Source organism: Triticum aestivum, chromosome 7B (assembly GCF_018294505.1).
Source record: "Triticum aestivum cultivar Chinese Spring chromosome 7B, IWGSC CS RefSeq v2.1, whole genome shotgun sequence".
NCBI classification, from domain to species: Eukaryota; Viridiplantae; Streptophyta; class Magnoliopsida; order Poales; family Poaceae; genus Triticum; species Triticum aestivum.
Window position 1 is genome coordinate 259,732,661 of NC_057813.1, and position 15,226 is coordinate 259,747,886.

A 15,226-nucleotide genomic window follows, 5' to 3' on the forward strand; every position below is an offset into this window, starting at 1 on the left:
CCTACTCACCCCAACCAGTCGGCCTTTATCTGTGGTAGATACATCCTAGATGTCGTTTTTGTACTCCACAAAGTACTTTACGAGGTCCGGGCGGTCTTCCTGAAGATTGGTTTCCACAAAGCATATGACACGGTGCACTGGCCCTTCCTTCGAGAAGTCCTACTTCGTAAGGGTTTTGATGACCGTTGGGTCACGCGTGTCATGCAGATGGTCTTGTGTGGGCGCACCGCAGTTAACATTAACAGGGAGATCGGCCCCTTCTTCCCCACCCTTTGTGGGGTTAGACAAGGCGACCCCTTCTCCCCCTTTTTGTTCAACATGGTGGTCGACGCTGTCGCTACCATCCTAGACCACTAGTAGAAAAGGGGGCAATGGCCCAGGCCAGTTCAGCCCATTAGTCCCGGTTCAATCCAGAACCGGGACCAGTGGAGCTATTTGCCCCGGTTCGTGAGCCCAGGGGGCCGGCCGGGCCACGTGGGCCATTGGTCCCGGTTCGTCCGGACCTTTTGGTCCCGATTGGTGGGACGAACCGGGACCAATGGGCCTGGCTCCTGGCCCACCACTATTGGTCCCGGTTGCTGGCATGAACCGGGACCAATGGCTACCCGTTAGTCCCGGTTCATGCCACGAACCGGGACCAATAGTGTTGCCTATATATACCCCCTCGCTCGCGAGCAGAGCACTCCAGTGCTCTGTTTTTCTCTTGCCGGTGAGGGGGGGCTTTGTGGTGCTCTAGCTCAACTCCATAGCACATGAGGTGTTCGATGAAATGCCCGAGCCACACTACTTAAGCTTTCTCCTCTCCAAGCTCGACATCCAACCTCTATTTTCCTCAATATTTGTCTAGGTTTAGTGGTCCATCACACCCCGTCCCCGTCTTCACCGCCGTCGATCACTCGCGCCGATCTCATCGCCAGCACCACTGTGGTGAGCCTCTTGTTCTTATCTTCTTTCTGAAAGGAAAAATATTCTTACTTGTATTATTTTCTTACTTTTATTATTGCATCTTATATAGTGCGATGGTTTTGGTATCCGCCCCCGTCGGCCCTCGTCCTGTCTATGATTCGGATGTGGTATATATTATCTTTTCATAACTATTGGTTCATTTATTGTTTATGAAAATTATGCCGACCAACGTGACATAGATTTTATTTATCTAGGAGGTTGTTGAACCGGAAATTCCAACCGGCCCTATTGTCGAGAGGTTAAATTTAGTTGAAGAAGAAAACAATTTCTTGAAGGAAAAAATAAAAAAACTTGAGGAGGAGAAGATGATATTGGAGTTGCATGTTGCGGATGCCGTCGATGATCACAAGATCAAGATGGATGCAATGCGCTTGAAGATGAGAAAGATTAGAAAATATGCCATTCATACCGAGGCTTGGTATCATTATGCCGTTAGATCAGTTGTTACCTTGGTTGCGATTATGATCGCATTTGTTTTCGCATTGAAATGTTTTACATAGTTTCAATGTATGATTTAATTAATTTAGATGCTCTGCAGAGCTTTATGTTGTTAGATGAGAACTATGTATGTACTTTGGTTTTTATGTGATGATGAACTTCTATTAATTTGGTCACTTAATTATCTATTCATGATGTTCTGTAATGATTTTTGACACACTTAATTATATATAATGCACGCAGATGAACCGGCAATGGATGTACGGTGACAGACACACCTCCAAGTACATTAAGGACGTGCATGATTTTCTCGAAGTGGCTGAGGCAAACAAGCAGAATGGTTTTATGTGTTGTCCATGCCCTATATGTGGGAATACGAAGTCTTACTCTGACTGGAAAATCCTTCACACCCACCTGCTTTACAAGGGTTTCATGCCACACTATAATGTTTGGACGAGGCACGGAGAAATAGGGGTTATGATGGAAGACGGCGAGGAAGAAGAGTACGATGACAACTATGTGCCCCCTAAATACGGTGATGCTACTGAACATCAAGATGCACCAGACGATGTGCACGATGGTGCTGCAACGGGCGAAGCTGCTGAAGATCAAGAGGAACCAGACGATGTGCCCGATGATGATGATCTCCGCCGGGTCATTGTCGATGCAAGGACACAATGCGAAAGTCAAAAGGAGAAGCTGAAGTTCGATCGCATGTTAGAGGATCACAAAAAGGGGTTGTACCCCAATTGCGAAGATGGCAACACAAAGCTCGGTACCGTACTCGAATTGTTGCAGTAGAAGGCAGAGAATGTTGTGCCTGATAAAGGATTTGAGAAGCTACTGAAAATAATGAAGAAGAAGCTTCCAAAGGATAACGAATTGCCCGACAGTACATACGCAGCAAAGAAGGTCGTATGCCCTCTAGGATTGGAGGTGGAGAAGATACATGCATGCCCTAATGACTGCATCCTCTACCGCGGTGCCTACAAGGATCTGAACGCATGCCCGGTATGCGGTGCATTGCGGTATAAGATCAGACGAGATGACCCTGGTGATGTTGACGGCGAGCCTCCCAGGAAGAGGGTTCCTGTGAAGGTGATGTGGTATGCTCCTATAATACCACGGTTGAAACATCTGTTCAGAAACGGAGAGCATGCCAAGTTGATGCGATGGCACAGTGAGGACCGTAAGAAAGACGGGAAGTTGAGAGCACCCGCTGACGGGTCACAGTGGAGAAAAATTGAGAGAAAGTACTGGGATGAGTTTGCAAAGGACCCAAGGAACATATGGTTTGCTTTAAGCGCGGATGGCATTAATCCTTTCGGGGAGCAGAGCAGCAATCACAGCACCTGGCCCGTGACTCTATGTATGTATAACCTTCCTCCTTGGATGTGCATGAAGCGGAAGTTCATTATGATGCCAGTTCTCATCCAAGGCCCTAAGCAACCCGGCAACGACATTGATGTGTACCTAAGGCCATTAGTTGAAGAACTTTTACAGCTGTGGAATGGAAACGGTGTACGTACGTGGGATGAGCACAAAAAGGAGGAATTTGACCTAAAGGCGTTGCTGTTCGTGACCATCAATGATTGGCCCGCTCTCAGTAACCTTTCAGGACAGACAAACAAGGGATACCACGCATGCATGCACTGTTTACTTGACACCGATAGTATATACCTGGGAAGCTGCAGGAAGAATGTGTACCTGGGCCATCGTCGATTTCTTCCGACCAACCATCAATGTCGAAAGAAAGGCAAGCATTTCAAAGGCGAGGCAGATCACCGAAAGAAGCCCGCCATGCATACTGGTGATCACGTACTTGCTATGGTCAATGATTTACACGTAATCTTTGGAAAGGGTCCCGGCGGACTAGCTGTTCCGAATGACGCTGAGAATCACGCACCCATGTGGAAGAAGAAATCTATATTTTGGGACCTACCCTACTGGAAAGACCTAGAGGTCCGCTCTTCGATCGATGTGATGCACGTGACGAAGAACCTTTGCGTGAACCTGCTAGGCTTCTTGGGCGTGTATGGGAAGACAAAAGATACACCTGAGGCACGAGAGGACCTGCAACGCTTGCACGAAAAAGAGGGCATGCCTCCGAAGCAGTATGAAGGTCCTGCCAGCTACGCTCTTACGAAAGAAGAGAAAGAAATATTCTTTCAATGCCTGCTCAGTATGAAGGTCCCGACTGGCTTCTCGTCGAATATAAAGGGAATAATAAATATGCCAGAGAAAAAGTTCCAGAACCTAAAGTCTCATGACTGCCACGTGATTATGACGCAACTGCTTCCGGTTGCATTGAGGGGGCTTCTACCGGAAAACGTCCGATTAGCCATTGTGAAGCTATGTGCATTCCTCAATGCAATATCTCAGAAGGTGATCGATCCAGAAATCGTACCAACGCTAAGGAGTGATGTGGCGCAATGTCTTGTCAGTTTCGAGCTGGTGTTCCCACCATCCTTCTTCAATATCATGACGCACGTCCTAGTTCATCTAGTCGACGAGATTGTCATTCTGGGGCCCGTATTTCTACACAATATGTACCCCTTTGAGAGGTTCATGGGAGTCCTAAAGAAATATGTTCGTAACCGCGCTAGGCCAGAAGGAAGCATCTCCATGGGCCATCAAACAGAGGATGTCATCGGGTTTTGTGTTGACTTCATTCCTGGCCTTAAGAAGATAGGTCTCCGGAAATCGCGATATGAGGGGAGACTGACTGGAAAAGGCACGCTTGGAAGGGACTCAATAATATGCAGGGACGGATATTCTTGGTCTCAAGCACACTACACAGTTCTACAGAACTCTACCTTGGTGACCCCGTATGTCGATGAACACAAGAACAGTCTGCGCTCCAAACACCCGGAGCAGTGCGACGACTGGATTACATGTGAACACATCAGGACTTTCAGCAGTTGGTTGGAAACACGTTTTAGAGGTGACAGCACTATTGTGATGAGCTGTACTTGTTGTCCAGGGGACCATCTTCGACTGTAATGATTTGGAAAGGATACGAGATAAATGGGAATACATTTTACACGATTGACCAAGATGAAAAGAGCACCAACCAAAACAGCGGTGTCCGCTTTGATGCAGCAACCGACAATGGAAATGACACATATTATGGTTACATAGTAGACATATGGGAACTTGACTACGGAGTAGATTTTAAGGTCCCTTTGTTTAAGTGCAAGTGGGTCAATCTATCAGGAGGCGGGGTACAGGTAGACCCACGGTACGGAATGACAACAGTGGATCTGAAAAATCTTGGGTACACTGACGAACCGTTCGTCCTAGCCAATGATGTGGCACAGGTTATCTATGTGAAGGACATGTCTACCAGATCGAGGAAAAGAAAAGATAAGGAAGCGAATACATCATACAATGAGCCAAAGCGCCACGTAGTTCTTTCAGGAAAAAGGGACATCCTGGGAGTGGAGGGCAAGACAGACATGTCTGAAGAGTATGAAAAGTTTCATGAAATTCCCCCCTTCAAAGTCAAGGCTGACCCAAGCATCATGATAAACGATGAAGATTATCCATGGTTACGGCGCAATAAGCAAACGACACAAGCGAAGAAAAAGTGAAGACTTTCTCCCACAACTATTATGATGATACCATGCCAACTTTGTAACAGACGAGTATGATACCATTGTCCGTTTTGTACATGCACATGCTATGCCAACTTTTTCAGAGTTCATTTGAAAACTATGAATTTGAAAACCTCGCCAACCGAAGGGCGCTCAAATTTGAAAACTAATGGCACTAACAAAAAGTTTATAATTTTTCTAAAACTAAAAGCAAAAAGAATTAAAAAAATGAAGCAAAAAACAACAAAAAATAAATAATGCAGAAAACAGAACAAAAAAACTGAAAAATAATAAAAATAGCAACAATAAGTATTTTGTTGTAAGTACAAACAAAATAAAATATATAAAGCAACAAAAAAAACAAAAAAAGTGTTTTCAAATTTGAAAACTAATGGCACTAACAGAAAGTTTATAATTTTTCTAAAACTAAAAGCAAAAAGAATTAAAAAATAAAGCAAAAAACAACAAAAAATAAATAATGCAGAAAGCAAAACCAAAAAACTGGAAAAAAATAAAAATAGCAACAATAAGTATTTTGTTGTAAGTAGAAACAAAATAAAATAAATAAAGCAACAAAGAAAATAAAAAAACAAAAAAAGTGCCACCTACTAGGCCCCCACGGCCTGAATACGACTAGAAACCCTACCATGGGCCAGGATTCAGGCCCGCGGGAGGCCCAGTAGGCCCACAGGCACAGATTGCACGGTCAGGCCCGAAAGCCTGCAGTTGAGAGGAGCTCGAGAGGGTGGGCGCAGCAGCGCTTTAAACCACTCTCGAGCTCTCTCAACTAGCGAGGTGGGACTAAACTTTTCGGCGCGGGGCAGCACAAGGCCTTTGGTCCCGGTTGGTGGCACCAACCGAGACTAAAGGGGGGATTTGTCCCGGTTGGTGCCACGACCCGGGACTAATGCCCCCCTTTAGTCCCGGTTGGTGCCACCAACCGGGACCAAAGGTTGTCGCTTCCCGCCCTTTGGGCTGCTGAAAATTGGCCTTTGGTCCCGGTTGGTGGCACCAACCGGGACTAAAGGTGGTCATTAGTTCCGGGTCGTGGCACGAACCGGGACCAAAGCCTTTTCTATATAAGCAAAGACTTGGTGTTTTTTCAGATTTCATCGCCAGTTCCCCGCCCCGACGACACCGCCAGGCTGCCCGAGCTCGCCCCGACGACGCCGTCAGGCTGCCCGTGCTCACCGTCGCCGTCGCCCCGCGCCCCTGCCCCGTGCTCACCGTCGCCGTCGCCCCGCGCCCCTGCCCCGTGCTCGCCGTCGCCCTGCCCCTGCCTCGTCCCGCCCCCGCGCGCCGGTGCCCTCGCCGCCCCCACCGTCGCCTCGAGCTCCCCTGCTACGGGCTCGCCGTCGCCGCCCGCTCCTCGTCGCCGTCGCCCTGCCCCCCCCTGCCACGTCCCGCCCCGTGCGCCGGCTCCCTCGCCTGCCCCCGCGCTGTGAGCCGCCGCCCGGCTCTTTTAATGTTTAAGCTCTTTTTTTATTTTTATGCTCTGTTTTTTTATGTTTTAATTTTTTTGTTCATATGTGATGTATATGTGTATGTGGCTATAATGTATATGTGTATATAAACAATGCAAAAGATAGTTTTTTAGAAAAATTAGGATTTTTTTTCTGTTCATAGATTTTTTTGGTGATATTAATTATTGTAAATATGCAAATGTTTGTATATTCATATGAACAATGAATTAGGCAATACTACTTCATGTATTTTTAAGAAGGAAGAAGAAGAAAAAGAATGAGAGGAAAAAGGAAATAAGAAGAGGAAGAAAGGAGAAGAAGAGGGGAGAGGAAGAAGAGGAGAAATAAATAAGAAGAAGAAAAAAGAAGAAAAAGAAGAGGAGAAGAAGAAAGGAATAGAGGAGAAGAAGAAAAAATAGAAAAAAATTCTATTTTTTCTTCTTCTCCTCTATTCTTTTCTTCTTCTCCTCTTTTTTCTTCTTCTTTTTCTTCTTCTTCTTCCTTCTTCCTTCTTCCTCTTTTCTTCCTTTTTCCTTATTTTCCTTTCTCGAGGGATAAGAAGAAAAAGAAGAGGAGAAGAAGAAAGAAAGGAATAGAGGAGAAAGAAGAAACTTTGACACGAGGGGGGGTACCGATACCCCCTCCCCAATAACATTATTTTCCCATGTATATGTATGTTGTGTCATTGTCGATATAACGAGGGTGTCGAGGATCACCGAGGGGTCGAGGGTCGGGAACTAGGGTAGAGGGTCGAGGGTCGTTAAGGGGTCAAGGGTCGAAGGTTTCAGGGTCGAGGGTCGTTAAGGGGTCAAGGGTCGAAGGTTTCAGGGTCGAGGGTTCCTATAGTGTCAAAGTATTGAAGAAATCCATGGCTTCATCATTAGCCGGAAGTAACCATGGCATGATGGTACGAAGTCCTCCAAAGTTATTCTGGAATGGAGTCCCGGATAGGATAATTTGCCTTTTTGTACGAATCTCAACAAAGGCCTTTCAAATAACGATATTCGGAAGGTTCTTGCTGAACTTTGTACCAAAAAGTGAATTATCCTATCTGGGACTCCGTTCCAAAATAACTTTGGAGAGCTTCGTACCATCATGCACCTGTTACTTTCGCCTAATGATGAAGACATGGTTTTGTTGAATCCTTTGACACTAGGCAACCTCCTGACCCCTCGACGATCCTCGACCCCTTGACCCTCGACCGCTCGGCAATCCACGACCCTCTACCCTACCGCGGGCATCGATGCCCACGTCACTTGTGGGACATAGATGTAGTGTTCAACGCCGACCCCCTCCCGATAGCTTCAACACGTGGGGGGCGATATTACCCCCTCCTTGAAGCGTTCTCGAGGCCACCCCCTAACCCTTGAAGCGTTGTGGAGGCCACCCCAAACCCTAGAGAAGCAGCATCGAGGCCACTAATATGATTCCTTATTGTGATTAGCTAGCTAGTTCTAGGTTTGCCACTAATATATCCATATCTGTCATGTTTGAATAATAATTGCCATGTTGTAAATATTTGTAGAAACTATGGACACCCCCCGAGACGAAGCACAAGAAGCGTTGTTGAGGGACATAATCGCACAAGGAAGTGATGCCGTCTCCTCGTTGATGTTTCTCAACGACAAGGATGGTCTGGAAGGAGAGGGTGAAGAAGCAGCTGGCTATGATTTACATGGCTCCGATGACCCAATGCCGGTGCAAGAAGGAGAGGGTGAAGAAGTAGACCGTGAGGACGGCTCCGGTGATCACCAAACCGAGTCCGGCCAGGTATATATATTAGTTAAGCCTGTGCTGACTAGCTAATTGATGCATTCATTGTTTTGGTATGTACACATATTAATTAACTCTCGTCTTTGTTCTTTTTTCTAGCCCTCCGGATCGAGCACAACTTCGGTAAAGAGACGAGGCCCGAAGAAAAAGTTGAGCTCGGATGAAAAGTTTGAGATCATACAAATCGCGCGCGACGGCCAACCGATTGAACCCTACCGGACAAAGAAGGCATTTGTTGCTCAGTGCGGGGTTCTGGTTAGGGACAAGATCCCGATCAGCATCCACCAATGGCATAAGCCTAAGAACAAAGACCCTGAGGTGTATTATGTCAATGATATGCAGAAAAAGAATCTTTGGACTGAGCTGAAGTCAAATTTCACCCTACCGCCGGAGGATGATCCGGAGAAGCCAGTTATAGAGCCATTAATCAAGTCTTTTTCTCTGAAGAAGATGGCAGACCTATTCAGGAATTGGAAGAAAGACCTCAATAGGTATGTCGAAAAAAATCAGACATCAGAATTCAAGGGCAAATATGAGAAGATCAGAGATGACTGGCCCGCATTTGTGGCCCACAAGACATCGGAAAAGAGTAAAAAGATGTCGGCGACAAACAATTGAAATGCTGAGAAGAAGAAGCTTCACCATCGCACGGGGTCAGGTGGCTACCTCGTAGCCCGGCCTAAGTGGGCCAAGGCTGAGAATGATCTGCTTGATAAAGGGATCGAACCAGAGACAATGAACTGGCCAGACCGTTGCCGGACTTGGTTCTTTGGGGCCGGCGGATCCTTGGACCCTATAACAGGGAAGTGCATTTGGACGGACGAACAATTGGACATACCAGTCAAGAGGCTTCAGCAATATATCGAAGCAGCGCAGCAAGGGACGTTCGTTCCAGACAGGGAGAAGGACGAGCTCACAATGGCCCTCGGCAATCCTGAGCACCCTGGACGGACACGAGGCACGCCAGGCTCCATTTCGTGGAAGGCTGGATTTCCGGACGCAGGGGGTTACAAAACCCAGGAGAGGAGGAAGAAACTGGAGCAGAGCCAACTGCAGGCGCTGCACGAAAGGGTAATGGGGCTAGAGGAACGAGAAGCAGATCGCAGCAAACGACCTGCCGAAGCTTCCCCCGAAGCTACCCCGCCATCTCAGCGGAGAAGCAGCGTGGCTTCCACCGAGCTGCTTCAGCCAGAGCATGCCTTGACGGCTCCTGCCAGCTATCCCGTGGATGCTATCACGGATGCTGAAAATTGCCACCTTATGGCGCAATGGAGCAATTTGAAGGTTAAGGCGGCTGTTGGCTCTGTTTATCCTACTAAACCCGACTCAACTTTTCATTGCCGGCCGATTCCAGAAGGATATGCTAAGGTGATGGTTGATGAAATAACGGAGGGATTTGAGGACCTCCGGCTTGACCACCCTACCGGTGAAGGGGAGTATCGGCTGGGTTCTGCTCTGAAGACTCCATGCCTATGGCGGAAGGATCTCATCAACCTTCCGAACTGGACGCCTCCGCCTCCTCCTCCTCCTCCTCCGACGAGTCAGGGCACTCCGCCTCCTCCACCGCCTCCTCCTCCGGCGAGTGACGATTAGGGCATTCGGCCGGCTCCTTCTCCGGCGCGTGGCGGCACTCCGCCTCCTTCTCCGCCTGCGCCGACGCGCCTGAGCAGCCAGCCTCCTCCTTCTCCGCCTCGTCAGCAAGGGCGAAAAAGACCCGCCGCCGCTCCGGCTGCTCCGGCGCGTCGTAGTCGTTCTCCTCCGCCTTGTAAGCAAGGAAAGAAGACATCCGCTCCGTCTACTCTGCGGCGTCTAGCAGTACAGCCAAAGGCGGGAGGAGATACAGATTTGGTCCTTCTCTGAAGACTCCAGAGAAGTTATCGTACGAGAGGAGCAAGGAGGAAAACGCGAAGATCGCGCAGACCGAAGTGGATGACTGGTTTCAAGGGTTGAAAGCAAAGAGACATCCACCTCCGGAGGAGAAGGTAGATCCGGTGAAAGCGAAGCGCACTCTGGCTTCCCTAACAAAACCACCCAAGTCTCCGCCGAAAGGCAACTATGAGCGCATTATTGGAAAGGCATTTGCCGAAGCGGAGAGGTCGGGAAGTACTAAAAGTGATCAAAGGATGAAAGAACGACGAGCTGGGAAACAAATTGCCCAGCTCGGCGAACAAGCGAAGCAATCGTGCCCCCCCCCCCCCCGCTCAAGGTGCCTGCTAGCGACATCGTCGATCCGAGGATGGTGCCCGGTTATGGCAATCCTGCAGATTACCTGCCTGACGATGTACATTATGATATCTTGGAGGTGCAGATACAAAGATACGAGTACGGGAAGCCTCTCGTCAAAGATGAAAGTTCTCTATCAACGATGATGCGAAGATTGCATGATTGGTACATGAAAACCTGCAAAGAGTCTGAGGGGAGGAGTACTTTGTATGTGAGAGTTAAAAAGGAGCATGACCTCCTTGGAATTGAACTGTTGCCTATTCCATTTGAGGAGTTCTATCAGTTTTTCAATCAATTGGCCATCGATAAAGCAACGGTCACCTCCTACTGTCTGTAAGTAGTACTACTTCTGTCATTAAGTCTTTCTATATAACTCAGCCCTTTCATTGCATGTATTTATAATTATCCTCACTATATTATGCAGATTGAAGATCGCCGAATTGAAGAAAAGACAAGTGGGAGATATTGGGTTCATTAACACGTATCTCATAGATGCAACTGAGGTTCAATATCGTGCCCAAGAAACCGAGGCCAACTTGCTACGATCGTTGGAAATAAATGAACACAAAGATATAATACTCTTTCCTTACAACTTCAAGTGAGTGTTACTGTCTTGTGGCATATTCGGTTTCCTTATTAGTCCAGGTTATAGTAATGTAATATTGATGAGTTATGCATGTGTGCGCAGCTACCACTATATTCTCCTAGAGATTAAGCTTGAGAAGGGAGTAGTAACTGTCTTAGACTCCAAGCGAAAAGATCCCAAGGAGTATGCGGACATGACTGAAATGCTCGAGAAGTAAGTTAAATCGATCATTATCCACCATATCAGCAACTTTGTTCATTTCTGATATCAAGTAATTGTTTTCTTTGTATGGCAGGGCTTGGAGAAAATTCACCAAAAAAGCTCCGGGACTACCGAAGAAGCTGCAATTTAGGCACCCGAAAGTAAGTACTATATAGTAGCATATTCCAGGCATCTCCTAGTGATTCAAGCGCTAGTTTCATCAATACCATTTAGCATGCTTGCTAATTATCAGTTTGATTGACCTCTATTTCTTATAAAGTGGTTGTGGCAGGAACAAGGGAATGATTTCTGTGGATACTACATTTGCGAGTCCATCCGCCACACGACCTGTGAGCGGGGCTACTCCGACAAACAATATGAAGTGCGTAAATAACAATATTCATAATTTTATTTTATTACCATCATTTGTGTTGAGTTTCATTCATTCATATATATATATATATATATATATATATATATATATATATATATATGCATTGACCCCCTTCTTAAAATTAGATGTTTCGGGTGCGGGATGAACTCCTAGCACCAGATCGCATGCGAGCAATTCAAGAGGAATTGGCGGCATTCTTTCTTGACCACGTGATCGCTGAAGACGGAGAATACTATGTGGACCACGCGTCCGTATTTTAGGAGATTATATATTTGTAAAAGATAATTATTGTATATATGTAGCCGGTAGTGTCGGATAGATATACGAGAACTTGTTGTTCGACCAATCTCTCGGAGAAGGAGAGGTGGTCGATATCACTTCTCTCTGTATGCATATATGTTCATGACGATCTTCTGTTTGCTTACTAGCTAGCTAGCGTGTCTAGCTAGTCCTCTCTATACGTATGTATGGTACGTAGCGTCGACCAAGCACGGACAAAAGAGAGGACACTTCTCTCTATTAATTAGCTAGCTATAGCACAATATATGAAACACCTAAATTAACCCCCCAAAACCCCCAAACCCCCCCCCCCCTTTCAAAAAAAAAAAACCCCAGCCACAGAAATGCTGACGCGTGGATGCCTATTGGTCCCGGTTGGTGCCACCAACCGGGACCAAAGGCCCTCCTGCCTGGGCTCAGCGGACAGGCCACGTGAAGGCCCATCTGTCCCGGTTCTGGATTGAACAGGGACTAAAGGGTCAGGGCATTAGTACCGACCCTTTAGTCCCGGTTCATGAACCGGGACTAAAGGCCCTCACCAACCGGGACTGTAGGCCCTTTTTCTACTAGTGGACAAGGCCAAGGCCGCAAGTAATATCCACGGCGTGGTTCCGCACCTTATGGGAGGGGGTGGGGTCTCCCTCCTTCAATACGCCGATGACACCATTATTATGGTGGAAGAATCTGAGTCTGACATAGCCAACCTGAAATTCCTGCTTCCATCAGCCCATCTTTACTCTATTGTGGCATGTCGAAGAGTGTACCAAGCAAATTCTCGCACACATCCTTTGTAATATACATGACATCAAGGTAATGTGGTGTATAAAGGACTTCCCAGTACTGTAAGTCCCAAAAAATAGACTTCCTTTCTCATACTTTTAGCAACATCTTCTCCTTGACGCCCTTTCGCCACTTTACTGGCTTAGAGCACTCTGTCCAATCCTTCAACAACTGATGGATTTTTGCCCCGGTCCTCTTACTGGCGTTGCTCGGGTCTTATCTATACTGCCGAACAGATCTCCACGACTTCTTCACTCGTCATCCTCGTCAAGCCACCTTCGATAACCCATGAACACGGTTTCCCGAGTGCCCTTTAATATAGCTGGCGATAAGACGTATCATCCATACACTTAATAGAGCCTCCCCGGTGGATCCTCCACCAACAGAGCAACGGTTCCGAGTGCGATAGGGCTGCCGGGCTGCGACACCACCTGCAACAACGCGAATATGCCATATCCCCCATCCGGCCTAACTATGCATACAATTTCTTCAGTACCAATGAAGTCCAAAGTCCCATGAAAATTAAGTCCGGACTGGATTTCGCAAGATTTTCAAGGGACAAAAGAAAGTTATTTTGCCATGTCGGAATGAGCAATTCCATGAGGAACCATGGAGAAAGAGTTGGCCCTATAGGATTCCCATTGTATTGCTTATTACATATACACTGGTGCACAAGTAGATGTATCTTGTCCAGAATTGCACCATCAATAAGTAACAAGAAAAGGAAAATTTAACAAAACTGCAGCTCTCTACCTTAAGCCTACCAGCTAAGGAATAACCGTACTCGAATATATAATTACGCAAAGGAAATTAAGACAAAAGAGACTATGCAAGAAACTACCGAGGCCATCATCTTCACCTGTGTTTTTCTTTATACACCCCAGCATTCTGATGAGGAAGCACATGGATTAAATTTCAAGCAAAGCCAAATCTCACTTCAACTGCTCTAGCCGCTCTCTCTGACCTCGACAGGCTTCGCAGCAACAGATAAATCCCCAGCAGGGCCTTTCTTGCCCAGAGGGCTCACACTCTTGGCCTTGCCAAGCCGAACAGCCTGTGCAAAAGTCTTCGTGATATGACCCACCATGTCAGTGGGTACAGTCAAGGGCTTCTTGGGCTCAAGAAAGCTACAATTCTTGGCGATATGACCCACCAGGTCAGTTGGTACAGTCGACGGCTTCTTGGGCTCAGCGATACTGGAGCTGGATATCTGCTGTTGCTGATACAGCCTTGCCTTATTCTCCAGCAGGGCTTTCTCACGTTCCTCGTAAAAGTCAAAGTCATCGAGGATCGACGCATCCTCCTCATGGTCCTTGAAGATTTTCAGCATCTCCTGTCCTTGTTCCAGTTTCACCTACGATAAAGCTCAAAATGTGTTAGCACCACACTAAATAGTCGAAGACGGAGCATTCCGATGTAAGTACTTACTGATATCAATATTAGTACCTCCTACGAAACCATGTTAGGCTATATCATAATAATTTGATGGGTAATATCACTATGAAATAAATAGCGGTACTTCAAGGACAACAAATGTGCAAATCAAGTAACAAATGATAAGCTATTCAAAAGCATTGTCCCTCTTGTGTGTCCCGGCTGTTGGTTACCGGCTTGTGCTCATTGTTTTCAAGAATTATATGGCGGAAGAGATTATTTGGAACATCCTTCAGTATGTGCCAATTAACAGGGAACTGGCCAGTCCACTTATCTTGCTGCCAGTAGTCCACACTCTTCTCAAAATTCACCGGTCCAGTCATCTCCGCAACACCGCAGAACTGTGCGCTAGCGTTCACCTGCACATATTGGTCCAGTTTTCAATTCTCAGTGGAGAATATAAATGCAAGGAAACAAACATGAGATACTGAGAAAGCACTAATAGGGAAACAGGATAAGGCTTTAATTACCGAAAACAACAGAAAAATGGGACAGTGTTCTTCCTTCTTCACTTCATGATAAGCCCCATCTAGTTTCTTGTTTCCATTTGTGGTGCTAGCCCAAACACCATATTTGATGCTCTTGTGCACATTATCTTCGCTGTATGATTTTATGATAAAAAATCTAGCATTTTTGTACTCTGTAACAAAATCAGTCCTGTTGTATGACCCCTGGTCAAGTCCAGCAGAAGACTTCTCATCTTTACTGTTATCCTCTGGTTGCTTCTTAGGCCTGGTGGAACGTGGACCGCGGCTTTGCTCATTGAGGAAATCAAGTGAACCAACAAAGCTGCATAACAAAGGATTACCCCTCCCTCTCCTGCGCTCTTTGTCAACTGGAATCAAACTTCTACTCCCTCCGTTTCAAAATAGATGAACCAATTTTGTACTAACTCTAGTATAAAGTTGGTTCATCTATTTTGGAACGGAGGGAGTACCATTCAGGCCATAGCCAGGGAAAGGACTCCCATAATTAGTGGTATGTGGGAAACTCCCACGATGAGAGAACCTTCTTCCATAAGAGTCACTAGGGGTTCCAAAACCATAGAAGGACTTCTGCTGAGGGGGCATCTGAAATTGGGAATAAACGGAAG

At 46.6% G+C, this 15,226-nt stretch overlaps 1 protein-coding gene across 1 annotated transcript; it reads right to left on the minus strand.

Annotated features, from left to right (window-relative positions):
* Positions 1 to 13,305: 13,305 nt before the first annotated feature.
* LOC123159137 (YTH domain-containing protein ECT2-like) lies at positions 13,306 to 14,995 on the minus strand. The gene is made up of 3 exons (XM_044576960.1): positions 14,604 to 14,995; positions 14,280 to 14,492; positions 13,306 to 14,053 (listed from the first exon to the last, which is right to left on the minus strand). The coding sequence occupies exons 2-3, from the start codon at positions 14,454 to 14,456 to the stop codon at positions 13,646 to 13,648; spliced, it is 585 nt and encodes a 194-aa protein (XP_044432895.1). The 5' UTR covers positions 14,457 to 14,492; positions 14,604 to 14,995; the 3' UTR covers positions 13,306 to 13,645.
* Positions 14,996 to 15,226: the final 231 nt, after the last annotated feature.